At 37.1% G+C, this 27083-nt stretch overlaps 1 protein-coding gene across 1 annotated transcript in view; it reads left to right on the forward strand.

The window, feature by feature from the left end:
- Positions 1 to 27083, forward strand: part of fasn (fatty acid synthase) — a 58610-nt gene that overhangs the window by 17052 nt on the left and 14475 nt on the right. Inside the window, exons 6-33 of the mRNA XM_056470098.1 lie at positions 546 to 668; positions 1081 to 1196; positions 3045 to 3179; positions 3264 to 3726; positions 5124 to 5311; positions 8014 to 8203; positions 8342 to 8436; positions 10811 to 10945; positions 11037 to 11240; positions 13606 to 13721; positions 13807 to 13982; positions 14065 to 14256; positions 15757 to 15837; positions 15962 to 16147; positions 16545 to 16724; positions 16799 to 17002; positions 19025 to 19338; positions 19421 to 19807; positions 21686 to 21856; positions 23632 to 23747; positions 23885 to 24039; positions 24583 to 24786; positions 25303 to 25453; positions 25536 to 25714; positions 26274 to 26393; positions 26484 to 26606; positions 26693 to 26916; positions 27000 to 27083. The exon at positions 27000 to 27083 is cut by the window's right edge and continues 118 nt beyond it. Of these exons, the coding sequence (XP_056326073.1) occupies positions 546 to 668; positions 1081 to 1196; positions 3045 to 3179; positions 3264 to 3726; positions 5124 to 5311; positions 8014 to 8203; positions 8342 to 8436; positions 10811 to 10945; positions 11037 to 11240; positions 13606 to 13721; positions 13807 to 13982; positions 14065 to 14256; positions 15757 to 15837; positions 15962 to 16147; positions 16545 to 16724; positions 16799 to 17002; positions 19025 to 19338; positions 19421 to 19807; positions 21686 to 21856; positions 23632 to 23747; positions 23885 to 24039; positions 24583 to 24786; positions 25303 to 25453; positions 25536 to 25714; positions 26274 to 26393; positions 26484 to 26606; positions 26693 to 26916; positions 27000 to 27083 (5012 nt within the window). The remainder of the gene's footprint in view (positions 1 to 545; positions 669 to 1080; positions 1197 to 3044; positions 3180 to 3263; positions 3727 to 5123; positions 5312 to 8013; positions 8204 to 8341; positions 8437 to 10810; positions 10946 to 11036; positions 11241 to 13605; positions 13722 to 13806; positions 13983 to 14064; positions 14257 to 15756; positions 15838 to 15961; positions 16148 to 16544; positions 16725 to 16798; positions 17003 to 19024; positions 19339 to 19420; positions 19808 to 21685; positions 21857 to 23631; positions 23748 to 23884; positions 24040 to 24582; positions 24787 to 25302; positions 25454 to 25535; positions 25715 to 26273; positions 26394 to 26483; positions 26607 to 26692; positions 26917 to 26999) is intronic.

Raw genomic sequence — 27083 nt, forward strand, 5'->3', positions numbered from 1 at the left:
TAAAAGGAAAAATAAATGCTCAAGATGACTACCTTTTTATTCATTACTAATGTGGAATCTACTGTATGTGTCTGTACTTATACATTCAGGGTTAAAAACATCAACAAACTAAGCCTTCTTAGTGTTTAGTGTTGCATAATAAATACCACATACTAAATAGTTTATGAAGCAGCATGCATTATGCAACAGTGGCTTTTAAGCTGAAAGCTTTTAAGCAGCGCTATGCTATATTGTTGTCACATGGCATATTTAATTCAGCGAGTGCCCTCTGGTTATCTAGGGAATAAAACCGTTAGCTTTTTTGTATTCAGTTTTATTATAATGTAGTTTTAAAACCCTAATCAAGTACTGTTTACTTATACTACATATCAAGCATTGCACATATTGCAATTTTGATTTCAATATATTTACATGAGTATTGAACATTTTGGCCCAAGTAATATTGCTTTACACAATGAGCACACTACACCAATAGAAAAGTATGTGACTATTTCAGGTTTAGTAATTAAAGGCTTTATATAAACCATTTTAATTTAACCTTTTAGGAAATGGCTATTGTCGCTCAGAGGCTGCTGTTGCAGTACTCTTGACCAGGAAGTCAATGGCTAAGAGAATCTACGCCACTGTTCTCAATGCTGGCAACAACACAGACGGCTACAAAGAGCAAGGTAAACTCACCCATCCCTCCCACATACATCAAATCTGCCTCAAATCCCAAGCAAGAGTGAAATCAGTTCAGTTAATACCTGCTTACCTCTGGATATTAGTATTACCATGAACACTGGCATGCCAAGTGTCATAGATGGTTTTTCCCCTAGTACCTCCTGCCACACTTTACTCGCCAGTGTTTTTAGGCATCACACTTGGCTGAACGGGATAGTTGAGGGTGTTTGAAATTGCTGGCATACATCTCATAAAAACTGATATCAGATCCCTCCATTTCCTGTTATGGGTCATGTGCTGCTACACTGAGGACAGAAAAATCTGTGCTGTGCGTTCCAGAAAGGCGTATGTCATAACCGCTGTTGAACTGTACATGTTCTCATTTCCTGGAATGTGGTGTTTCTTCTCTTTTCTCAGGTGTGACGTTCCCTTCAGGTGAGATGCAACAGAGACTGGTCCGTTCTCTTTACCAGGAGGCTAACATCTCACCTGAGCAGGTGGAGTACATTGAGGCCCACGGCACCGGTACTAAGGTTGGTCAAAGAGAAATTGTGCACAAATCACCACATACACACTGGAATAAGGTCAAAATTTAGTATTTGTACTCACACGGTTCAGTAATAAGGTGAGTAACAAGTGTATTCAGCAGCCAGATTAACTCCTGCACTGCAAAAAATAAGTTGTCTTGCTTCGTGCCCAAATATCTAAAATAATTTAAATGAAGAAGCATTTTCTAGACAAACAAAAAATATTGTCTTGTTTTCAGAAATATATCTAAATGATATAATGAATTATATAATCAAATGAGTTTTTCCTTAAAGCAAGAAAAATAAGAAGCGAACAAGCTAAATTATTTTACTTGCCTCATTGGCAAATGATTTTGCTTGTTTTAAGGAAAAACACACTTAATTCTTGCATATTATTTCTGAAAACAAGACAATATCTTTTGTTTTTCTAGAAGAAGCTTCTTGATTTTTAGATTGATTTTTTTTTTTTTTTTTTTTTTTACCTTTGGATTAGAAATGAGACAAACTCTTAGGCAGTGACATTTCTAAAAACTCTGCAGTGTGTGTAGAGCATAGGTCTCAAACTCAATTCCTGGAGGGCTGCAGCGCTACACAGTTTTGCTCCAACCCCAATCAAACACAGCTGATCCAAATAATCAAAGTGTTCAAAACTACTAGAGACTATTAAGCAGGTATGAGTTGGAGGTGGTTGGAGCTAAACTATGCAGAGCTGCGGTCCTCCAGGAATTGAGTTTGAGACCACTGGTGTAGAGAATTAAACTGGACAACTAGAAGTCACAGTGACTGAAGTACATCTTGACTCATTATTAGTATTGGCAGCTAGTAAAAATAAAGCAAATTAAAACAATAATGCTTTAACTTAAGAATAAATTGACCAAAATATACCAAATTGTCTTGCATCTGCCTACTTTATTAATCCTATAAACTGGATATCTTAAACTTAAAGACATTGCTTATAATAAGTGAACATGGCAACACAAACAAGAACTCATTGTAACATGACGCCTCTGGATGGTAGTTTGGTTAAAATTCATTCATTTTCTTTTCGGCTCAGTCCCTTTATTAATCAGGGGTCACCACAGCGGAATGAACCGCCAACTTATCCAGCATATTTTTTACGCAGCGGATGCCCTTGTAACTGCAACCCAACACTGGGAAACACCCATACACTCTTGCATTCCCACACATACAGTACACTACGGCCAATTTAGCTCATCCAATTCACCTATAGAGCATGTCTTTGGACTTGTGGGGGAAACCGGAGCACCCGGTGGAAACCCACATGGGGAGAACATGCAAACTCCACACAGAATTGCCAACTGACGCAGATAGGGCTCGAACCAACGACCTTCTTGCTGTGAGGCGATCATGCTACCCACTGTGACACCGTGATGTCCTTTGGTTAAAATCTCCAACAATAACAAGTCTTTTAGTCACCGTAGTATTACTTTAGTCAAAAAATAGCAGATACCAAAAGGGATACTAAATGCATGATTACCACTGTCTATCAGCACAAATTCTCATTTACTTGATGTGTAGATTATTTGATTTATGCTAATTAATGTATTAATTTGCATCATTTTAGAACATTATTTTACTATAAACTTTGACAATATACTTGAAAATATACTTTACAGTACACTATATACTTTTTTTTGTTAACAAAAATTATCTGAAAGCATAAAAATGGACACTTTACTTGCATTTAATAAGCTTTCAATTGATATAAAATCACTTATTGTGGTTTACTTTAAAGCAGGCATCTTGCACTTAATGCCCAAATACATTAATTGAGCAATAGCCATGGCAGTGTTTTAATTTGTGGATCCTGAAAATGGCTATACTCCCAAACAGGTTGGAGATCCTCAGGAAGTGAACGGCATTGTGAGTGTGTTCTGTCAGTCACCGAGGGATCCTCTTCTGATTGGCTCAACCAAATCCAACATGGGACACCCGGAGCCTGCCTCTGGATTGGCAGCTCTTGCTAAGGTAGATAAAACAACACACATGACTGACCATCACACATGCTAAATGTGAAGTAAATCAAGTAACTCTCGGTCTCTGTGCATTCAGGTGGTTTTATCTCTTGAACATGGCGTCTGGGCTCCCAATGTTCACTTCAATGAACCAAACCCTGATATTCCTGCACTGACAGACGGCCGTTTATGTGTGGTGTCTAAGCCTACACCAGTCCGCGGTGGCATCGTGGGAATCAACTCATTTGGGTTTGGAGGCTCAAATGTCCATGTGATCCTGAGTCCACATGTTTCCGAGTCATCAGATAAAGCACCAGCACCTTCAGTCCCCAGACTCCTGCAGGCCTCGGGACGCACTGAGGAGGCCGTCACTTCCCTGTTCAGCAATGCCCAGCAGCATCCGGAGAACTCCAGCTACCTGTCTCTACTCAATGACGTGTCTGGGGTCCCGACGGCAGGAATGCCATACAGGGGCTACACACTGATCGGGGCGCAGGGAGAGCTAACTGAGGTTCAGCAAACACAGCCCACACCAAGACCACTCTGGTACATTTGCTCAGGTAAGGGGATGTTTTCTGAAGTTTTGGATGTTAGATACAATAACCTGAGATACTGTAAAATAATACATACCATAACTTTTAGTTCCAGTCCAAAAAGATTGATATTTATTGTTCTTTTTATTTATTAAATAATTTTTGGGGGAGTTCTAATAATAATGTTGGTAGTTAAATAGTGTAAAATACAAATTTAAACGCGCGCACACACACACACACACACACACAGAAAACTAACAATAAAAGTAAAATGAGAGAAATTTCATGAGTTGATCAAAACATTTTGCTCATTTCACATGCACATTGGCATTTCTTAAAAGCATAGCAGCCAAAATATTAAGAATTTAAGATGTAAATAATAGATAAAACTACACTTTAATAGGTACACCTGTCCAACTGCTCATTAACACAAGTTTCTAATCAGCCAATCACATGGCAGCAACTCGATGCATTTAAGCATGTAGGCATGGTCAAGACGATTTGTTGCAGTTCACTGTACTGAAGCTGCAGTTCGCACAGTCTTACCAAAGTTGGACAATAGAAGATTGGAAAAATGTTGCCTGGTCTGATGAGTCTCGATTTCTGCTGCGACATTCAGATGGTCAGAATTTGGCGTCGACAACATGAAAGCATGGATCCATCCTGCCTTGTATCAACGGTGCTGCTGGTGGTGGTGGTGGTGTAATGGTGTGGGGGATATATTTTTCTGGCACACTTTGGGCCCATTTGTACCAATTGAGCATTGTGTCAACACCACAGTATTGTTGCTGACCCTGTTCATCCCTTTATGACCACAGTGAACTCATCTTCTGATGGCTACTTCCAGCAGGATAACACGCCATGTCATAAAGCGTGAATCATCTCAGACTGGTTTCTTCTTCATGACAATGAATTCACTGTACTCAAATGGCCTCCACATTCACCATATCTCAGTCCAATAGAGCACCTTTTGGATGTGGTGGAATAAAAGATTTGCTTTATGGATGTGCAGCCAACAAATCTGCAGCAACTGTGTGATGCTGTCATGTTAATATGAACCAAAATCTCTGAGTAATATTTCCAGTAGCTAATAAAGTGTCCAGTGAGTGTATAACAAATTAACAACTTCTTATATAACCCATATTGAAAAAAAAATCATACTTTTAGTATTTGAAGAAATTGTGCAATTATTTTTGTTTTAAACAATAAAATGCATTCACTTTTTTTTTTATTGCCGTCTTAAAGTGACTATATTTATTTATTTATTTATTTATGGCAGAGCTGACATGAATTTTCAGTAAACATTCTAATATGCTGCTTAGAATATTATCATATTATTATTATTATTATTATTATTATTATTATTATTATTATTATTAGTTCTATTGTATAAAATATGTGTACCGGTCTGTGTCTGTTGTCAGGTATGGGCACGCAGTGGCCAGGAATGGGCCGAAGCCTGATGCAGCTGTCTGAGTTCCAAGAGTCCATCAAGCGCTCCGACATCGCTCTGAAGGACACTGGGCTGTGTGTGAGCCGCCTGCTCATGGACGCTGATGAGAGCACTTTTGAAGACACGGTCCACGCATTTGTGGGTCTGGCAGCTATTCAGGTCCGTTTTTCCTCAGTGTAACAGACATGTAATATTGCCAATGCACTGACATCAGCAGAATTTCCCAATGAAAAAATGACCCCTGTCAACAGATATCGGTCTGCCAAATGTTGCAATAGAGTGGCACAATCAGTCATGATTTCTACAGTCTCTCCGTCTGCAAGATTGAAAGAGATAATGTATTCAGAAGTGACCATTCTGTCATCGTTTACTCAACCTGTACGACTTACCCTTTTAATCGATTTAAAACACAGTAACTATTTTCATCCACCTATTTTTTTGCGCATTTTGGATTGGCACAAAAAAACGGTTGATGGAAATGCTAAGATGTACATAAATTTAGAAAATGCGCATAATAAAAAAACATATACGCATAACTGAGTAGGATAAACTTTTTATTCGATAAGAAAAGATGCGCATAAACTACGATGGAAACACTTTTACTGAACAAATTTCAGTATGCGCATAAAGTCATGTGACTTTGTTATAATAGTGTTGATGTGATGATGAAAATGTGTGTGAATGGACAAACCAGCAAGTTGAGCACATTGAAACATCTGAAATGTTGTTTTGGTCATTCTAAAACACCTTAACCATTTCAGTATTTGTGTTATTATATTATTAATGACCTCCAGAATTGTCAAGAGTGTCTGAGCTCTGCGTCTTATGCCTTTAACCACCACCATGTGTTCATTGCGTGTCGGCATCATCTTCTGAAGCACAAGTAATTGATTAAGAAAAGATTCAGACAGCTTCTCCTACCACAGCAAATTCCATTTTTACTGTTGATATTTGGTGCCAGTATTCCAGTTTTGCGCATAAATTTAATTCGTATCATTGGATGGAAACCTAGCTACTGATACACAGGTTCAAAGAAGACCAAAATATCCATGTCAAGAATTCAAATCATAAAAGTATCATATTTTAATGGAATTTGACCCTTTCACTGATATCCATACCAACACGCTCACATAATATTAATATTAGTTGGTCAGCGCCAATAGCCTAGTGGTTAAGTGCACCGAAATATAGCACCGTGGTGCTCACTGCTACCTGAGTTTGATTCCCTACTTGAGGTCCTTTGCCGACCCTTCCCCTCTCTCTGCTCTTAATACTTTCCTGTCTGTATCCACCACGGTCCTTTCTTATTAAAGGCAAGGCAAGTTTATTTATATAGCACATTTCATACACAGTGGCAATTCAAAGTGCTTTACATAAATGAGAATAAAAAGACAAGCATAAGAAAATAAAAAAACTGTAATAAAAGTTATTAAAACAGATAAAAACTGATTAAAATGTGTAAAAACGGCTTATAAAAGAAAGAAAAAGAAAAGACATAATAGTGTGATCTGTTGGATGTAGCACAGTCCTCATTCAGTAAAGGCACAGCTAAACAGATGTGTTTTCGGTCTTGATTTGAATGTGCCTAATGTTGGAGCACATCTCATCATTTCTGAAAGCTGATTCCAGTACCGGGGGATGCAGCAGCTGAAGGCAGATTCACCCTGCTTTGACTGAACTCTTGGAATTTCTAGTTTATATGATCCTAAAAATCTGAGTGATATATTAGGCTTGTATTCAGTGAGCATATCTGTAATGTATTGAGGTCCTAAGTCTAGTCCTATTATAGGTGAAAAACCCTTAAAAATAATAAAGTAATATTAATATTAATTATGTGAATAATATAATAGTTACATTTGTGAAGCCTTGCTAATGAAATGACAGCCTATTAACAAAGAATGTGCCACTTTTTACTTAAATGGCACTTTAAACGTGGACCTTTTTTTTTATGGTCCTGAATGTAAATCTTTTCTTTGTTTGTATTTAGTGTAAAATAGATTTAAAAAGAAAAGGGGTTAAATATTGAAATATCAATCAAAATACACCTTTTTGTAGAAATGTATTTTCTTTAACGCTGCATAAATAATAATAAAAAAAATAAAAAATGTCAATAAGGATGCACAAGGGTTAAACAAACTGCTCTTTTCTCTAGAACTGGCACACTTGACATGTACAAACTCTTTTTTTTTTTTTTTTTTTTTTGCATCATTGACAACAAACAGTACACGTTCCAGCTGTCGTGATCAATTTCACGTATGATTATTAGGCCTGTCACAATATCTATTTTTTTCTTGTCTGATATATTGCACCGAAATATATTGCGATAAACATTATTGTCATTTTATTTATGCCACTCATTACATTATGATAAAATGACATGTATAATATAATAGCAATCATAACGCAAGTACACTCTTCCAAAAAACATGTAATATTTTATTCTTAAGAATATTTAAATTGATTATAGTCATTTTAACAATTGAATATTGAGGCATTGCAATCAGATTGTGAAATGTCTATCCTTAACAAATAAATAATAATAAATGTTAACAAAAAATGCAAGGTAAACAGTAGCAGAGGCTGCGATATCTGCTACCAGATCTATTTTCAGTTGTCAGACACACACATGAAAATATACTATAGTAATTTATACTATATATAACCACTAACACCTCCAATAGATATAGAGAGGTTGCGCAATCAGCTAAATGTTGCTAGAATTGGTTTTATGTATGGGCGATATCGATTGCATCAGCAAAAATGAATGTGATTTCCGTGTGTTGGGCAATAAGTCGATATATTGATTATTGTGACTAATGATCATCCTTCACCACCTAAACGTATTTGTGTGGGTTTTCCAGGTTGCCCAGATTGACATGCTACGGAAGATGGGTCTGGAGCCTGACGGAATTGTGGGTCACTCTGTAGGAGAGTTGGCTTGTGGTTACGCTGACGGTTCTTTGAGTCACAGTGAGGCCATTCTGGCTGCTTACTGGAGAGGACGCTGTATTAAAGAAGCCAATCTGCCACCCGGAGGCATGGCTGCTGTGGGTCAGTGTTTCAGCAGATTCCTTCATTCATCAGACGCGTCCCTCCATGGGGGATTCGCCTGGTCTTTTGTTCAGCAATGTATGGTATAATTTTTCTAGCAGCTTCGCTTTACCAAGCCTCCCATTATTCTCCCATCAGGCCTGACATGGGAAGAGTGCAAAGCTCAGTGCCCCCAGGGTGTTGTACCAGCCTGTCATAATGCTGAGGACACAGTGACCATCTCAGGCCCTCAGGTACAAATGCTGGGAATGGAAATGCTTTTTAATTAGTCATGTTGACAAAAGTTGTGCTGCATACATTGCAAAAAATTACTTAGAGTTTTTGTCATGTTTCTAGTCCAAAAGTCAAAAAATTCTTAAATCAAGAAGCATTTTCTAGACAAGCAAAAACAATATTGTTTTCTTCTCAAAAATGTCAAAATTGAGTGAGTTTTTCCTTAAAATCAACTTAATAATCTGGCAGGGGGGTAATAATCTTGTTTTTATTTTGAAATCTGTTTATTTTGCTTACCCCATACTATCTTTATGAAACCAAAAAAGCAGGTCTTCCTTGTGACGTTCTAATGTAAGTGTACTTAACTTCTATACAGCCATTTCTTGAGTATGCCAGTATGCTAATTGTCTCTCTGAGGAGTTCGAGAGGATCCAAAAGCGATGGTGTCAGATAGGTGTATATATAGGTATTCCGACTTTAACTTATCCAACACTGAGTGAAAGGCGTGAGGAAGCCACCATACATACTTTCAATAAAATACTCAATGACAGTTTATCACCAGTGCATTGTTTCCTGCCTAAAGCTTCAGTGTTATCCTACCTTCTTCGGTGGCATAAGACCAGGGATGGTAAAAGTACACAAATCCTTTACTCAAGTAGAAGTACAGATACTCATGTTTAAAACGACTCTTGTAAAAGTTGAAGAACTGAAGTAAAAGTAAAGAAGTACGGCCTCAAAAATGTACTTAAATAAAAAGTATCCATTACTACTACATGTTTTAGTTTCACTAGAACCCCCCCCCCCCCCCTTCAAGAAAACTTATGATAATTTGTAGTGTTTTGTGTTTTTTAATGATTGATTTTTTTTATTTTATTATTATTATTTTTTTATAAACAAATACACTTTAAATTTATAAATGTTTTTATTGTATTTATTTATAGTTTGTTTATCATGTTAAATATTAGTATTTTTAGTAGTCAAATATAGTTTTGAGTGTGCTCTTGTTTTTTAATAATTATATTTTATTGAATTTTTCAAGAACAACCCCAGAGAAATGCATATACACACACACATAAGTCTGCGCTGTTCCGGATAAAATCCCATACAATGAGACAATGAGCTAAACAACGACAACATGGTTTAGAGGATGACAACAGAAAATAAAATAAAGAAATAAAGAAATAAATTGAGTCTCTGAAGAATCCACAGAGGTTGAGTGGTTGGTTTGTTCATCCAGGTATTTAAGAAATAACCCCAGACACTAAATAATTTTTCAATAAAATGAGTCCACAGAAATCTCAGTCTTTCTATCTGTATTGATGGTTTCGAGTGTGTGTTTGCATTTCAGGGAATTTTGCTGTAATACCCTGTCCTGTCAAATTTTAACTAAAAAAAACAAAAAAATCTGACATTGGGGTTTAGTTTAAGGAAAAACTCACTTATTTTTGAGTAATTATTTCTGAAAAGAAGACAATATTTTTGCTAGTCTAGAAAATGCTTCTTGAGGTAAGAATATTTAGATATTTGGACAAGAAATGAGACTTTATTTATTTATTTATTTATTTATTTATTTATTTATTATTATTATTATTATTTTGCAGTGTTTTTGTGGAAAAAAAAGTTTTAAATGCAATTTTAATTCTATAAAATTGTCTTTTTTAATAGAGCATATTAAAATGATCATTTCATTAAACTGAAATGCATTTCAGTCAGCTTAAATTTTTTTTCCCTGATCTGAAAATGACATTTTGTTAATATGATTTACAGAATACACACACTTAGTGTAACACTAGTTTATATATCTTGTCAGGCATATTTTGGAGCAGGAATATTTGTCAAATTAATGGCTCTATTTAGGATCACATCACAGTGTAGCCACAACATACAAATTCAATCTCAGTTTAAAGCTTTTATCTTGCCACTATCTTTTAAACCACTTTATTTACTCATCTTTCAGCAAAAAATGTGTTTTGTTCCAGATTAAAACATAATACAACAGATTAAGGGATCATACCTAATTTTATTATGTAACAAGTACAGTTCTAATAAGCATGTCGTTTAATTTTTGCATATATTTGTCACACTGATTACGAAACACTTTCACCCATGATTTGTCATTCTGTTATTTGAAACATTAAAGCAGACTTGCATTCTAATATGTTTTAATATATTTCTGTGACATTATCTGTATCTCCCCCTAGCATTTGAAATAGTTTATATGTTGTTGTTGTTGTTATAATTTTGTTTTGAATGTGTAATGAAAAAAATCGAATAAATAATTTGTTCTCATTGTCACTTCAGTCACTTTAGATGTAGACACCAAATTGTTTCCGACTCCCATATAAAATATAAGTAGGTATACTGTTACCTTACAGTTAGTGTTTGTTTTTCCAGGACTCTGTCAGCAAGTTTGTTGCCCAGCTGAAAGAGAGTGGCGTGTTTGCCAAAGAAGTGCGCAGTGCCGGTGTGGCTTTCCACTCATATTACATGGCCTCCATCGCTCCAGCTCTCCTGTCTGCACTACAGAAGGTGAACGATGATTCTGCTGCGCCCTCTGGTGGGCATTAACATCTCAGACCCTCAGCACAGATCAACACTGACCTCCTGTGTGTTATTGTAGGTAATAAAGAGCCCAAAGCCTCGCACAGCTCGCTGGATCAGCACATCCATCCGGCAGTCAGACTGGGAGAGCCCACTGGCCCTCTATTCTTCAGCTGAGTACCACGTCAATAACCTGGTCAGCCCTGTGCTCTTCCAGGAGGGACTGAACCATGTGCCGGATAATGCTGTGGTTGTAGAAATCGCTCCGCATGCTTTGCTGCAGGTAACCATTTGATTCAGGGTTTTGCTTTTTTTATTTTTCTCCAATACATATTGGCAAAGAAATATTGTGTTCTCAGGTAGAGATGAGTGAAGAATTAGTCACCGGGCAGTAAGCAGACACTTTATTGAACATGTACACATAGACATCACCTTCATGCTATATAACTGCAGATTAACTATATTTATAAATAATAACTTTAACTGTTACTAGTTAATTAGTTACAGTTATTAGTAACTAATGAAGTTATGGTATTCAATAACCTTAACTTTTCTGAATTTGATTGTAATGCAATAATCTGCGACTTTTGTAAAGCTGCTTTGAAACAATCATTGAAAAGCGCTATACGAATAAACTTAAACTGAATTGAAGTTAAAACGCATTAGGATATTATGATGCATTTCTTCCTAAATAATTTGATTGTAAATGGCCCCTATTATGCTTTTTTTAGGTCTTTCCCTTAATGTAGTGTGTAAGACAGCTTTTTGCAACATGCTTTACATGTTTGCAGACCTTTTAATATGTCTATATATACATTCATTCATTTTTCTTCGGCTTAGTCCTTTAATTATCAGGGGTCGGCTCAGCGGAATGAACCGCCAACTATGCCAGCATATGTCTTACGTAGCAGATGCCCTTCCATTCGCAACCCAGTACTGGGAAACACCCATACACCCTCACATTCACACATGCACTCATACGCTATAGCTAATTTAGTTCATTCAATTCATCTATAGCGCATTCCTTTGGAGTGTGGGGGAAACCAGAGCACCCGGAGGAAACCCACGCCAACATGAGAAGAACATGCACATGCGAATTCTGACTTCGTTATATTGATTCAACCAGCAAGTTTTGTTGTTGTTTGTTTTTTTTTATGACTGTAAATGACACAGGCTTCTCCAAAGAAATAAGAACATTTCCAAGAGACATCATTGTGAAAAAAGATATTTCTCAGCTTTATTTACATTTGCACAAAAAGTTTAAGGCAGAACTTGACGAGGGTATGAATAATTTTTGGCTTAACTGTAAATATTATACATATACACACATGCATGTATATACTGATGAAGTCAGAATTATTAGCCCCCTGTTTATTTTTTTCCCTAATTTCTGTTTAATGGAGAGAAGATTTTTTTTTCATCACATTTCTAAACATAATAGTTTTAATAACTCATTTCTATTAACTGATTTATTTTATCTTTGTCATGATGACAGTAAATAATATTTTACTAGATATTTTTCAAGACACTTCTATACAGCTTAAAGTTATTTATGCTTAAAGGCAAGTTACTGAATAACGATGGTTTGTTCTGTAGACTATCATAAACAAAATTAGCTTAAAGGGCCTAATAATTATGACCTTAAAATAGCTTTTAAAAAATGTAAAACTGCTTTTATTCTAGCCGAAATAAAACAAATAAAACTTTCTCCAGAAGAAAAAATATTATCAGAAATGCTGTGAAAATTTCCTTGCTCTATTAAACATTATTTAGGAAATATTTAAAAAAGGGGGGAAAAAAATTAAACGGGGGCTAATAATTCTGACTTCAACTGTACATTAGTTAACTAAAACTAAGTTAAGCTGCTTTGACACAAACTACATTGTAAAAAGCGCTATATAAATAAAGAGGTATTGAATTAAATTGAATATATTTTGAAGAAACATTATCACTAGTTATTAATATTAATATATGAACAAATATATAAACATATTTTTTAACGGAAAAAATAATGTGCAAAACCCAAAGTACCTATAATGGATGTGAAGGAAAAGTCGATACCTATACAGCTACTGATACCTATACAGCTAGTCTGCTAAAGTTTAAAAAAATTCTGAAGTAAATTCTAGTAATACAGTGCTCAGCATACTTGAGTACACCCCATTTTGAAAATGAATTTTTTTTTAGCCATTTCTCAGTGAATATAGGCAATGTATTTTGGTGCATTTGAACAAAACAGATTTATTAAACAGAAATGTTTATTAAAACTATATTTTAGTCACCAAACGTTTAGAAAATGAAAGCTAATACAATTAAGTTCAAGCAAAGTATTGCAAGAAAAAAATTCTAACTACGAAATTTCAACTAAATTTTTCAATTTTTTTTATTTTCTTGATTTTTTTTATTTATTATTATTATTATTTTTTTCATTTTTTTTATTATTTGAAATTTATTATGACTAACCCAATGTATATGCACAAATATAATATTGTAAAGCTTCCTATTAAAAATATAAATTTAAAAGCTAGATTTGTGAGGGGTCTGCTTATATATGCTGAGCACTGTACATTTTTCAGCTTTTTTGTACAGATTTGTTGCATCACAAAAGCTACATTCAAATTACAAACATGCCTTTAATTGACTTTTAGGCCATCCTGAAGCGGAGCCTGAAACCCACCTGCTCCATCCTCCCACTGATGAAAAGAGGACATGCCAACAATCTGGAGTTCTTCCTCTCTCATGTGGGCAAGGTCTACATGAATGGGTTTGTAATAAAGTGTTTACACCCTCACTGTTTTGAGCTGAAGTTATCAGCGTTTGACACTATATTAACTTTCTCGCATTTGCAGAATTAACGTGGACAGTAATAAGTTGTATCCAGCTGTGAAATACCCTGTTCCCAGAGGAACCCCCCTCATCTCCCCTTACATTCAGTGGGATCATTCCCAGAGCTGGGATGTCCCAAAGGTGGAAGATTTCCCTGCTGGCTCAGGGGGATCCACTTCTGCCACTGTGTACAATATTGGTGGGTTGTAGTGAAGCTCAAATCAGTGTTTGCTGTCTTTCTTATTATGCTTTTTGAATAACTGTATCTGTGTTTTTTGCAGACATGAACCCAGAGTCTCCTGATTACTACATGATTGGTCATTGCATTGATGGCCGGGTGCTTTACCCAGCCACAGGATACCTGGTTCTAGCCTGGAGGACTTTGATGAGATCCCTGGGCACGGTCATGGACCACACGCCTGTTACTTTTGAAGACGTCACCATTCATAGAGCCACCATCCTGCCCAAGACCGGTAAAAGACTTGTTTTGTACTGTAAATTCAGAGTTCATGGGCATTGAAGCCTCCTTAAAGATTGTTTGTACTCTATATACAGTTGAAGTCAGAATTATTAGTCTCCCTGTATATTTTTTCCCCAATTTCTGTTTCACTGAAACACGATTTTTCAACACATTTCTAAACCTAATAGTTTTAATCAATCAAAAGACAATCAAAAATAAATATAGCTTAAAGGGGGCTAATAATATTGACCTTAAAATGTTTAAAAAAAATTTTTTTAAACTGCTTTTATTCTAGCCTAAATAAAAAATAAGACTTTCTCCAGAAGAAAAAGTATTATAGGTAATACTGTGAAAATTTCCTTGCTCTGTTAAACATCATTTGTGAAATATTAAAAAAAAAATCAAAGAGAAAAAATCAAAGGGCTAATAATTTTCACTTTAGCTGTATGTCAAGATAGTGTTTTGTTTAATTTTTCTTTTACATTTTACTGTTATTAAATATTTTTCACTCAAGAAAAAATCTAGAAACCCTCAAAGTCTTCAAGTCTTTCTAGAGCCAAAGAAAAGTATAAAATTTAAATTATTTCAAATAAGCGAAAAAAAACTTTGCAAGTGCTTTAAGACCATCTGAATAAATATTTATGATGATTTTTTTTAAAGAGATGTAACTGTTTAAAAATGGTTACAATGTCTTGATGGCAGTTTGGACCTGGGGTGTAAAGGGCCTAGTGGTACTGTGCGCTAACATATAGCACCAACATGCTCACGGCAACCCGAGTTCGATTGACGGCTCGTGGTCCTTTGCCGATCCTCTATCTTTCCGTGCTCCCAATGCTTTCCTTTCCTATCATAATAAAGGTGAAAACCCCTAAAAAATAAAAATAAAAAATACTTTTTATTTAACTATACATGATGTGAGGTTAGTGTCAAAATACTTTTGTAAATAAAATTCTTTTGGGACTGAATTTTGACATTAACATTTAGAGCTTGCAAATAAAATAAATAAATTTTCAAACGTACATTTTTTTTATGTAGCAGCATGGTAACAGCACAGTAACATTCATTCATTTATTCATTTTTTTTTTCGGCTTAGTCCCTTTACTAATCCAGGGTCGCCAGAGCAGAATGAACCGCCAATTTATCCAGCATATGTTTTACATAGCGGATGCCCTTCCAGCTGCAACCCATCACTGGGAAACATCCATACACACTCATTCACACACATACAATACGGAAAATTTAGCTCACCCAATTCACCTATACCATATGTCTTTAAACTTGTGGGGGAAACCGAAGGAATCCCACAGTAACATTCAAAACTGAAATTTACTTGCGTTGCATCATTATGAGAAGTCAGAAACAAGTCTGTTTCAAAAAATAAAAATCATCTATATTGTCCTTTTATACTAGTAGTACATTTTAATCTAAATGAAACACACATACTTGTAGTTAACTAGTTCATATGAAGTGCTAACTGATTTGCTAACTGATATTTATGTATTTTGCATTTCAGGGTCCGTCCAGCTGGAAGTGCGACTCATGCCCGCCACTAACCGCTTTGAGGTTTCAGAAAATGGAAATCTGGCAGTCAGTGGTGAGTTTCTAGATGTCAACATAAGACTGCATTTGGAGTTTTCAATTAAATCATATCTTTGTGAATTGAAAGCACACTGTTTTTAATCATTATAACACTCTTGTTGTACCTTTGGTGCTTTCAGGTAAGGTGAGTGTCTTGGAGGACTCTGGACTTGATGCTTTCCATGCTGAACTGAATAAACCAATGGCTGCAGACAATGAAGATCCCAAACTGCGTTTAAAATCTGGAGACATCTACAAAGAGCTACGTCTGCGGGGATACGACTATGGCAAAACCTTCCAGGGAATCCTCGAATCTAACAATGCTGGTAAATTTACTCCGTTGTATCTTGAAAGGGATGGTTCACCTAAAAATTAAAATCTGCTAACTATTTACTGATCCTCAAGTGGTATCAAACCTGTTTGAATTTCTTTCTTCTGTTGAACTCAAAAACAAGATATTTTGAAGACAGCTGAAAACCTGTAAGCATTGACTTCCATAGTATTAGTTTTCCTACGATTGAAGGCAATGGTTACAGGTTTCCAGCTGTCTTCAAAATATCTTCAACAATAGTCAAATAGGCTTGGAACAGGTGCAAATGACTAAATAATGACAGAATTAAAATTTTTGGGTGAACCATCCCTTTAATCTTGCATTGTGGAGATTAAATTGGCTAAAATATATATGTGGTCCATCCTGAACTCTTTATATTCTGGTTCTGACAGGTGAATGTGGGAAACTTCACTGGACGGGTAACTGGGTGACCTTTCTAGACACCATGCTGCAGATGATTGTAGTTGGGCTGCCTGGCCGCAGCTTGAGACTGCCCACACGGATTCGCTCTGTGTGTGTGGACCCCAAACTTCATGAGGAGAGGGTGAACGAGTACGAAGGAGACCAAAAAGGTATCAGTCACACCAATGATGGACTTAATCTGACCCAATCTGAAATGATTCTGATCAAGATGTCTTCTTCTCAGCTGTCAATGTATTTGTTAACCGCTGTCTGGACAACATAACCGCTGGAGGAGTTCAGATCTGTGGGCTTCACGCTACCGCAGCACCTCGTCGGCAGCAGCAGCAGACGCCGCCTACTTTGGAGGAGTTTGTCTTTGTTCCCTATGAAGACGCCGACTGCCTGAGAACCAATGAGAAGCTTGCTGATCAGCTGAGGCATTGCAAAGGCATGTATTTGATTCTCAACAAGGCTGCATTTATTTGATTTTAAAATGGAAGTGGGAATACAACTAGAATTTTAAAATAACTTTTTACTAGAGCATGTGTTAATATGTAATTTGTTCTTGTGATGCAGAGCAAATTTTCAGTGCCATACAATCCATAATCATTTTAATATAGAAATCATTCGAATCAGTCCAATATGCCTGTTTTGGTGCTTACAAAACATTTGTTATTAAAGTCTGTGTGACATCAAAATTTACAGTTTATTTTGCTAGAGTACATTGGTATTCTTTCGGTGAACATTTTATCAGTGCAAGTTCAGTACAGAAAGAAAAAAAAAGTTTGTTTCAGTAATCTTCAATCAAAAACCATTTGCATCTGTATTTGTAGTGACAGTCCTTTTTCTGATGGGATCAGTTTGACTGCTTCAGCCACAGTATTCTTAACTACGCCCCTCTTACTGTTACACCACCATCACACTGGACTTTTCGCCCCATAGACTTCCATTCATATGTATGCAATTGCAAATACAACAGACCGGAAATACAAACTTGTGTGACAAGTTTTGCATGTTGCTGCTTGGGGAACTCTGACCAACAAAATCGCATCACGTGAGTGCGCTAGACCAGTAGAAGATCAAAACCTGACCTCTCTGTACAGAAATTAAAAAAAATGGAGCTATTATCAGTGTCTTATCATCTTGTTAAATCCTGCACCCTTTCGCAGCACCATATATCACCACAAGAATTTCACAAGCTTACACTCTAGTGTGACCACGGCATTAGTTTTGCTATGCCGTGATGATGCGCTGAAAAAGAAAGCCCCGTCCCCTACTCAATATTCTGTTTTAGTTGGATGTACATCAACATACTGAAAAAAGTCTCAACAATTTCAGTTTTACACAGATTTTAATTTTAAGAACAAATTTTTTAAAAGTGTTTTTTTTTTGCTTTTCAGAATTATTTCAACCGAAAGTTGAAAGGAATTTATTTTTTTGTAAAATTATAAATGTCTTTTAAAGTCTAATTAAAATTAAATCAGTTCAATGAATCCTTTCTGAATAAGTTACAAATTCAAGTTGCCTTGAATGGCATTAAAGGGCACCTATGATGAAAATCATCTTCTGTAAGCTGTTTGGACACGACTGTGTGTAGGTATAGTGTGTCCACAGTCATATTGCAGTAATAGAAAGACAATAAGTCTCTTTTTTTTTTTAATTTCCTGACGTTAAAATAAAATCCAAATCCCTCCCATTTTGAGGCCCACCACAACGTGAGGTAGGAGTGCTGTTTCCCCGCCCACTGAATTGATTGACAGCTGCATATTTACACGTCTCAGTAGTAATGCATTAAATCATGTCAACAAGACGGGACGTATGCAAAGCAATAGGGATTAAAAGATCCGTTCAGCTTGCTGTGATCATTAATCATCATCACGTGATCAAGAATGAATTTTACAAGTTTAAAACATTTTTTAAAAGAGTTTGTAATAAAGAAAAGACAGTAAAATTGCTGAAAGACTTGAATTAACTCCACAACAAATGCATCAAATAATCATTGGGACAGTTTTTACTGTGTTATTTCTTACAAACGTTACGTGAGATCTGCTTCCTCCATGTGTGTCATTGTGCTGTTTATCTGACGCAGCCAGAAATTGAGGCACACTCTGACAGACACATGGGAACTGTGGGTGGGGAGAACTAGCATTTAAAGGCACAGGCATCAAAAACAGCTACAGTGTGTTCGGAGCAGAAAACTCCAATATTATATACAGTATAATAAATAATCTGATGGGAGCTGAAACTTTACAGACACATTCTGGAGACACAAAACACTTATCTTAAATCTTGAAAATGGGGTAAAATAGGTGCCCTTTAAAATATTAAACTACTGATATTAAAAAGTATCTCAGTCACTAGAGCCATATTTTATATTAATAATACATACATAATGAAACATGCCTACTGAAATTATTGAATAATCCTCATTGTCAATTCTCATTGTACTTTCTGCATTTTGTATGCACAGGTCTAGTGCAGCGTCTGCAGAGAAAGCTTGCGAATCAGGGAGTGAAAATCTCCATCCCTGGGTTAGAAGGTGCGTCTGAGGGCCAGCTGATTGGAGCAGAGGCTGAAAAAGGTCTTTTGCGTCTGCTCTCAGTTCTCTGTGGACTGGAACTCAATGGAAACCTGCGCTCAGAGCTGGAACAGACGGTGCAGAAGGAGAGAGACTGTCTCCTGCAAGACCCGCTGCTCAACGGCCTGCTGCACTCCCAGGCCTTACGCCACTGCTTGGACACTGCGCTTGAAAACAGCACTCCTGGAAAACTCAAAGTCCTGGAGGTACTTTTGGTTTATTTTGGATCAAATCTGTTTAGAGATGTAAGACATGAATAAAGCTCTCCATATTCTTCTTCTCCTTCAGGCTCTTGCAGGAGATGGCCGTGTGTTTTCTCAGGCTTTCGGCCTCCTCAATATCCAGCCGATGTTGCGTCTCGACTACACTGCTTCGGACGTCTCCGCTGATCAGCTTTCTGCTCACCAGAGCTCCCTGGAGGAGCAGGGCATCTCAACTGCTCAGTGGGACCCTCTTCAGGGGCCAGTAACAGGCGGACTGGACGGAGTCGATCTGGTTGTGTGCAACTGTGCAGTTAGACCGACAACCAATCCAGCATTTCTGATTGAGAATCTGACCTCTGCTGTAAGGGAAGGTGGATTTATTTTACTCCACACTTTACTCCGAGGAGACACTCTGGGGGAGATGGTAGCCTTCCTCACATCTCAAAACAGCAGGGAGGGTTTGTTGACTCAGGTGAGTACTTTTAAAAAGAAATCTCCCAATATAAATATGATATGACTTTACTGTCAGACCTTGATCTGTGATTTTACACTCTTTTCAAACATACATCACATAATGCACACATATATGACATATAAGACAAAAACAGAAAAGAAATTAATTTCACTCTGACCTTAAATGACTAAGACAACCAGAGATACAACAAATGAATGTTTGAATTTTTATTCTATTAAATCTTTGGACTTTACGGGTCACGAAACACCCAAACACATTTTTTGAGATTTGTGTCCCACGCTGTTAAAAACACTATTAGGACACGTATATTTCACTAAAAAGAAAAAAAAATTGGTTGTTTTTGCATTATTTCAAGCAAATTTGTTCCTCCGGATTGAAAGGAAATTTTGAAGCTACCTCAAGCCCATGAGATCCTTGTGTAAAATCCAGCGTGTAGACGGGCTGTCTGTACCGGCGAGTACAACGTGACGTCTTTAAGCTTTCATCATTAATTCAAGAGACAGACTTGGTTCGAACCAATCAGCACGCTCTATTATGAATGAGGCGCGACTTCATTAATATGCATGATAGCTTCGAAGACTGTTTTTACCCGTTACAGTGTTCAGCGAGACGCCACGTTGTGTTGCCAATTGTAATTAAAAAAAGTGGAAAAAGAAGCATTGTTCAGAGACATGGGTCATCAGTGTTGCATTTATAAATGTGCCGCAACAAAGGTTTTTTTTTCATTTCCTTGCCATGAGAGCGCAGCTGAACTCGCATGTGGATTACAGTGCTCTGCTAACACAAATACGTTTGTAAGAAACTTTTTTTTTCCCCCCGAGAGCTTTTCACATCTGGAAATGATGAAATCCGGATTTGCCACTCATCTCCTTTTAAAAAAGAAGCGGCTCCAGTTCGTGTTGATTGTCCTTTCTTTACAGATTTTGTTAATTGTGTGTGATCAGTGTGTTTTGTTTTTGTTTATTCAGAGGCAAAGTTAGTTAAAAGTGGTTTCCAGTTTGTTAAAATCACTACAATATTATGTACTGAAAGATCCGCTGTAAATGCTGCTCTTCGAATGTAAACATGTTAAGAGTCTATACATCTATACATCTATGCATCTAAGTTGCCAAAAAATGCGGAGTTTTTTTTTCTCTCATACGGCGTGCGGTATCAACCGTTTCCATTAAAACAACACTCTTCCAGCAGTTCCTCGAATCCAATGTCTTGTTTGTCATGGGGGCATGCATGAAATATTCCTGATTGAAAGTGAAAGTGCCAAACTGCAGTTAAAGTTGAAAAATTAAGAATTTGGCATATAATAAATTGCTGATGTCCATGTATATATGTCACTGTCTTTCTCCCTTGCATCGGTGCGATGCCCAATCAGCAATCAGCGCCTGCCCAAACTGAAACTTTTCATGCAAATCCTTCGCTCTTTCGCTACTCGACACTCCCACCTAAACAAACCTGGACTCACCCCCTTTTTTTTACTTTTTTCAAATTAGAGGCGTTCATGGCCTTTTAAATCATTGTTTAAACTGTAATGATGCAAATTCAGGATTCAACACATGGCTTTTGTTCGAAACCATATTCTTAGCCAGCCTTGTGAGGTTTTTATGATAAGAAAGATCATATAATTATTCAAGAGGCTGTCCTACAACTTTTGAGCAGGTTTTAAATTGGTTCATTAACTTTGTCTTTAGTGTTTTTAACTTAACTTTTATACCTGAGCAAAACTGCAATGTTTTAAAATGCTCATGAAAATGATTGTGTTTGAAAAGCAGTGCTAAATTTAACATTAAGCAACATTAGGCATTGTTTTGTCTGTTATTTTATTTTGTCTGCGTCATTGCACTGTCCTCCGATTCTAAACTGTGTTGTTTTTGTTTTCAGACTGAATGGGAGGAGCTTTTCCAGAAGGCCTCTTTAAATGTGGTCATGCTGAGAAAATCCTACTATGGCTCTGCTCTCTTCCTCTGCCGCCGCAACCAACAATCCTCTCAAAAACAGCCCATACATATTTTCGTGGACACTACTGACTACAAATGGGTTGAAACTTTAAAGGTACGTGTTCAGTCAGCATGAAATGAAAATGTAACTGCTTACAAAACAAATGTAAAAAACTATTTTGCCAATTGGTGACTCAACTAGCTTTAAAAAAAAGTGACGTGCAGGGCTTCTCCAATCATTTAGTCTGCTTTAACGCTGCCCATCTACAATTGTGTACACTGCTCTAAATGTGGACAAATGCCCTCCGAAGGGCCCTTCATGAGAATGAGAAAAATCATGGCCACTATTTTGAAGAATCTTTTCAAACTGAAGTGGTCAGTAATGGCCACTTGAAAAGGGCCTTTGAAAGGAAGCTCGCATGATTTGCATGTTTAATTTGTCATTCACATTATGTGTTTTTTTGTTTTGTTTTTTGGCCGTCTGTCCTACAGCATCCCATAAAGATGAGCTGTTCAGAATGGAACGCAGACCAAAGCATACTTTAATTTTTAGGAGCAACACCTACAGTTGAAGTCAGAATTATTAGCCCCCCTGTTTATTTTTTTTCTTCTGGTCCCTCTTCTACATTTTTATTAAAAATAATCTGTTGCATTCAGGACCTGTTTTAACCTGGTATAATCATGTTTAAAGTGATAGTTCAACCAAAAATGAACATTTATTTATTAACTTACCCTCAAGTGGTTCAAAACCATTGAGTTTCTTTTTTTATCTTAAACCAAAAAAGATATTTTGAAAAATGTTGGAAACGTAACCATTGATTTCCATGATACTATAGATGTCAACTGTTACTAGTTTCTAACATTTCTCAAAATGTATTCTTTTTCAAAAGTCAATGATGCATAAACAATGACAGAACTTTCAGTTTTGGGTGATCTTTTTAGTGTGTGTTATAAACATTTGTTTAGATTTTATTGAGATTTTCCCATCTTATTTCATCACATCTAATGTACATCACTTTGATGGGATTGTTTGTCTATATTAGCAAAAAATCACTCGCCACATTGCCACTTTAACTATCTTTATCACTCACAACGTTTCAACCTACATGGTCTTCATCAGGTAAAACAATACAAATGGGAGTACTCAAGAAATAGTGAAACAGCTCTACACATAACACCTGCGAACAATCACCAGAATCAGCCAACAAGCCAGTAAACAGGCACATATACATACAACAATATACATAGGACAATATGAGATGCATACCATTACTAAACAAGATTTAAAATCCAAATCCAAATTTTAACTTCCTCTGAGTATTCAATGTATAAATATAGTGCATCACACCTGCAAAAATAATCACATCAATCAACCTCAAGGCCAGTTAACCATGTTAAATGACCAAACCCAAGTTACTAATAAGCGAGTATGAGAAAAGTCAACAGAAAGATGTGTGTGGCAAGTACTATTTTGATCGTATTACTTGTATTTTGATACAAAGCAGTGAATCTGATTTTCTTTTGTGGCTGTTCAAACTATCAACTACTTGAGAATCTGCACTATAAAAAAAACAATTATTGCAATTTCTATCTGATCGAAAGATGACAAGCTCAAAACATTTTAAATATACACATATATTTGGTGTTCTCCACTCGCAAAAACACATCTAAACAGCAGATCTAAACAAGGCCTCAGATGTATGGTAGTAAAGATGTCTCCCTACTTGTGTTTTATCACAAATTTAATCATGCAGACTCATTAGTGGTGTTGTCAAAGCCACCAATAATACCCTGCAGTCGCCTAGCTGCATGCTAAATCTAAACAGCAGGCTCATTAAATGAATCCTAAAGCATGCCTCTAAACCTTTCTGTCTCCCTCTTTCTTATTAGAGCACTTTAGCTGAGCCATCTGATATCCCAGTTTGGCTCATTGCCACCAAGGGCCATAATGGAGTGGTGGGAATGGTGAACTGCCTCAGACAGGAGCCTGGAGGCAACCGTATACGGTTCGTCCACTTAAATTTCCACATACAGTGAACTATCGTAACGCAATATTTTTGAAACAAGACTTAAGGATTGTTAAATATTTACTGCAAATGTGTATAGCATGCAAGTAAATGGTATGTTTCTCCTTCCCCAATAGGTGTACATTTGTTTCTAATCTAGGTAAGGGTGCTGCCGTTCCCTCCCTTCTTCCTAACGAGAAGGTCATGAAGGCATTATTAAAGAAGGATCTGGTTATGAATGTGCACCGGGATGGACTCTGGGGCCTTTTTAGACACCAGTTGTTAACACAAGGTAAAATGGAAAGACTTTCAGTGACTTGTTGAAGAGGGGGATTGTATGTTTTATGTACATGTTAAAGTAGCATGTATTTATTCAAATATATCAAATAATAAGTAATCATATTAAATATTATTATACTTTAAATCAGGGGTCACCAAACTTGTTCCTGGAGGGCCGGTGTGCTGCAGATTTTAGCTCCAACCCTAATCAAACACACCTGAACAAGCTAATCAAGGTCTTACTAGGTATGCTTGAAACACCCAGCCAGGTGTGTTGAGGCAAGTTGGAGCTAAACCCTGCAGGGACACCGGCCCTTCAGGACCGAGATTGGTGACCCCTGCTTTAAATTATTAAAATGGTGGCTCAGTGGTTAGCACTGTCGTCTCACAGCAAGAATGTTGCTGGTTCGAGTCCTGGTTGGGTTGGGACATCCCCTGTGTAAAACATATGCCGGAATAGTTTTTGGTTTATTCCACTATGCTGACCCCTGATAAATAAGGGAATAAACTGAAGGAAAATGAATGATAATTTTCTGTACTGTGCGTTCACGTTTAGATCTCAGCGAGGAATTGACAGAGCAGGCTTACGTGAACGTCCTGACTCGTGGTGACCTCTCATCTCTGCGCTGGATCGCTTCCCCACTGCGTCATTTTGTTGCTTCCAGTCCCAATGTGCAGCTCTGCCGGGTTTACTACTCCTCTCTTAACTTCAGAGACATCATGCTGGCCACTGGCAAACTGCCTCCAGATGCCATCCCTGGTTTGTGCCCCCTTTTTTTGTACTATAAGTGAGATCTTGCATGTTAGCTTTACCTTAAGGTCCCATGAAATTACAATGTTAGTATCAGTATTGTTAGTTTTTAAGATGCATATAAGCTAGTGTGCTCCAAAACGGTGACAAAATTTGTGATTAGAAGTTGTAAAACATGTGAAGCTTGTTGTTTGTCACTTCCGCCTAAAATAATTTTATTCACGTCACCTCATACCTCAGTTTCTCATCAAATCATAACCAATCAAATGCTCTCTAGTTTCTGACGTGCCCCGCACCCTTCAAGATGCTTCTCATTTGCTTTTCATTTGATGCACTTGAGCTCAACCACTCTCACTGGCAGAGCGGTGATAAAATAAAACGCTATTGGCTGTTTTTTAAAAAGGGAGGAGCTACACTATGTCCCACCCTCTTGTGTTTCAGTTTATGTTAAATATAAAATAAAAATGCATATGTCAAAGCACTTCATGGGATCTTTAAAGAAACTCTTTGTTTTTGCCTTTGCAGGAGACATAGCGCTGCAGCAGTGCATGCTGGGAATGGAGTTTTCAGGGCGAGACCCCAGTGGGCGACGCGTAATGGGTTTGCTGCCAGCTAAAGGCCTTGCCACCTGTGTAGATGCAGACAAACGCTTCCTTTGGGATGTTCCATCCAGCTGGTGAGACTCTCTGCACTTATAAAAGCTTCTTTTTTGGGCTTCAAAATGTCTTGATGTGAAGTGAAACTCTGTTTTTGTGCAGGACGTTGGAGCAGGCTGCCTCTGTGCCAGTGGTGTATGCCACCGCATATTATTCCCTGGTGGTGCGAGGCCGACTGAGGCCTGGAGAAAGTGTGTTGATCCATTCAGGCTCTGGAGGAGTGGGACAGGCCGCTATTGCTATTGCACTTAGTATGCGCTGTCGAGTCTTCACAACTGTGGGTGAGTGGCACGGTTCTACTCCTAGTTTAAATGTTTAACAATGAATGTTATAGCATGATTATTAGAGTCTTGCTGTGGTTTTTACATTTCTTTAGTGCAAAATGATGTTTTGGGGCCATAAAAATGTCTTTACAGAGTAAGTAATATAAGTTACAATAGAAAACACAGAGAGAGTTTATGTTTGAGGGAAGATGAGATGTCAGCAGTGTGGGAGTTTTTCACCTTTAAAAAAAGTAGATTTTGATTTTGTAAAGGGAACTATCTAGATGGCCTTCTAGGTCCTTGCTTTCTTTATTTATAGTTTTAAAATAAAATCCCTTCCAATTGTATTTATTTCTAATTTGTGTTTGCAATCAGGCCCAGAAAAATTCATATATAAGGATGAAGATGCCTATTTTCATTGTATTATTATTGGCTTATATATTGGTTAACTGTATCAGCCATAATTTCCATATCTGTCCATCCCTTATATTAAATGTTGTACACCCTGGTACACCAGATGACTTCAAGTTTGTTAAATAATTCCAAATGTAAACATTTGTCTCATTTTGATTGACAGGCTCTAAAGAGAAGAAGCAGTACCTGCAGGAAAGATTCCTACAACTTAAAGCTGAATCCTTTGCCAACTCTAGAGATTCTTCATTTGAGCAGCACGTAATGCTTCACACTCAGGGCAAAGGTGAACTGACTCTATTACAATGACTCTGAATACAGTGCAGCGTTGTTGTGGATTTAAGTATAAATCAACAATTTGTAAATGTGTCTTCAGGAGTCGACTTGGTACTAAACTCTCTTGCTGAAGAAAAGCTGCAGGCCAGCTTACGTTGTTTGGCCAGACATGGTCGCTTTCTGGAGATTGGCAAATATGACCTATCCAACAACACACCACTAGGTAGAAGAATCAATCACTGATCTTCTTCAGTCTATTATTTGTACTTTTCCACCTCCATATTTAAAATGCAATCGTTCTTGCTTCAGGTATGGCTCTTTTCCTGAAGAACGTGGCTTTCCATGGCATCCTGCTTGATGCTTTATTTGAAGAAGGGAACAGGGAATGGGAAGAGGTGTCTGATCTGCTGAAGAAGGGAATCTCCAGTGGAGTTGTTCAGCCATTGCGTACCACAGTCTTTGAGAGAAACCAAGTGGAGGAAGCTTTTCGCTACATGGCTCAAGGCAAACACATCGGAAAAGTGCTGCTACAGGTGAAGACTGAAAAACAAAATGTTCTGCTTAGAAAATGAGATATTGTTAGAATTTTTAAATTCTTGACTTTGTAACCCCCCAGGTGCGTTCAGAGGAGTCGAGCAGCTCTGTTCCTGGAGCCTCTGCCCTCTCTATCCCAGCAATCTGCCGAACTTTCTGTCCTGCT

Source organism: Danio aesculapii, chromosome 12 (assembly GCF_903798145.1).
Source record: "Danio aesculapii chromosome 12, fDanAes4.1, whole genome shotgun sequence".
Lineage (NCBI taxonomy): Eukaryota > Metazoa > Chordata > Actinopteri > Cypriniformes > Danionidae > Danio > Danio aesculapii.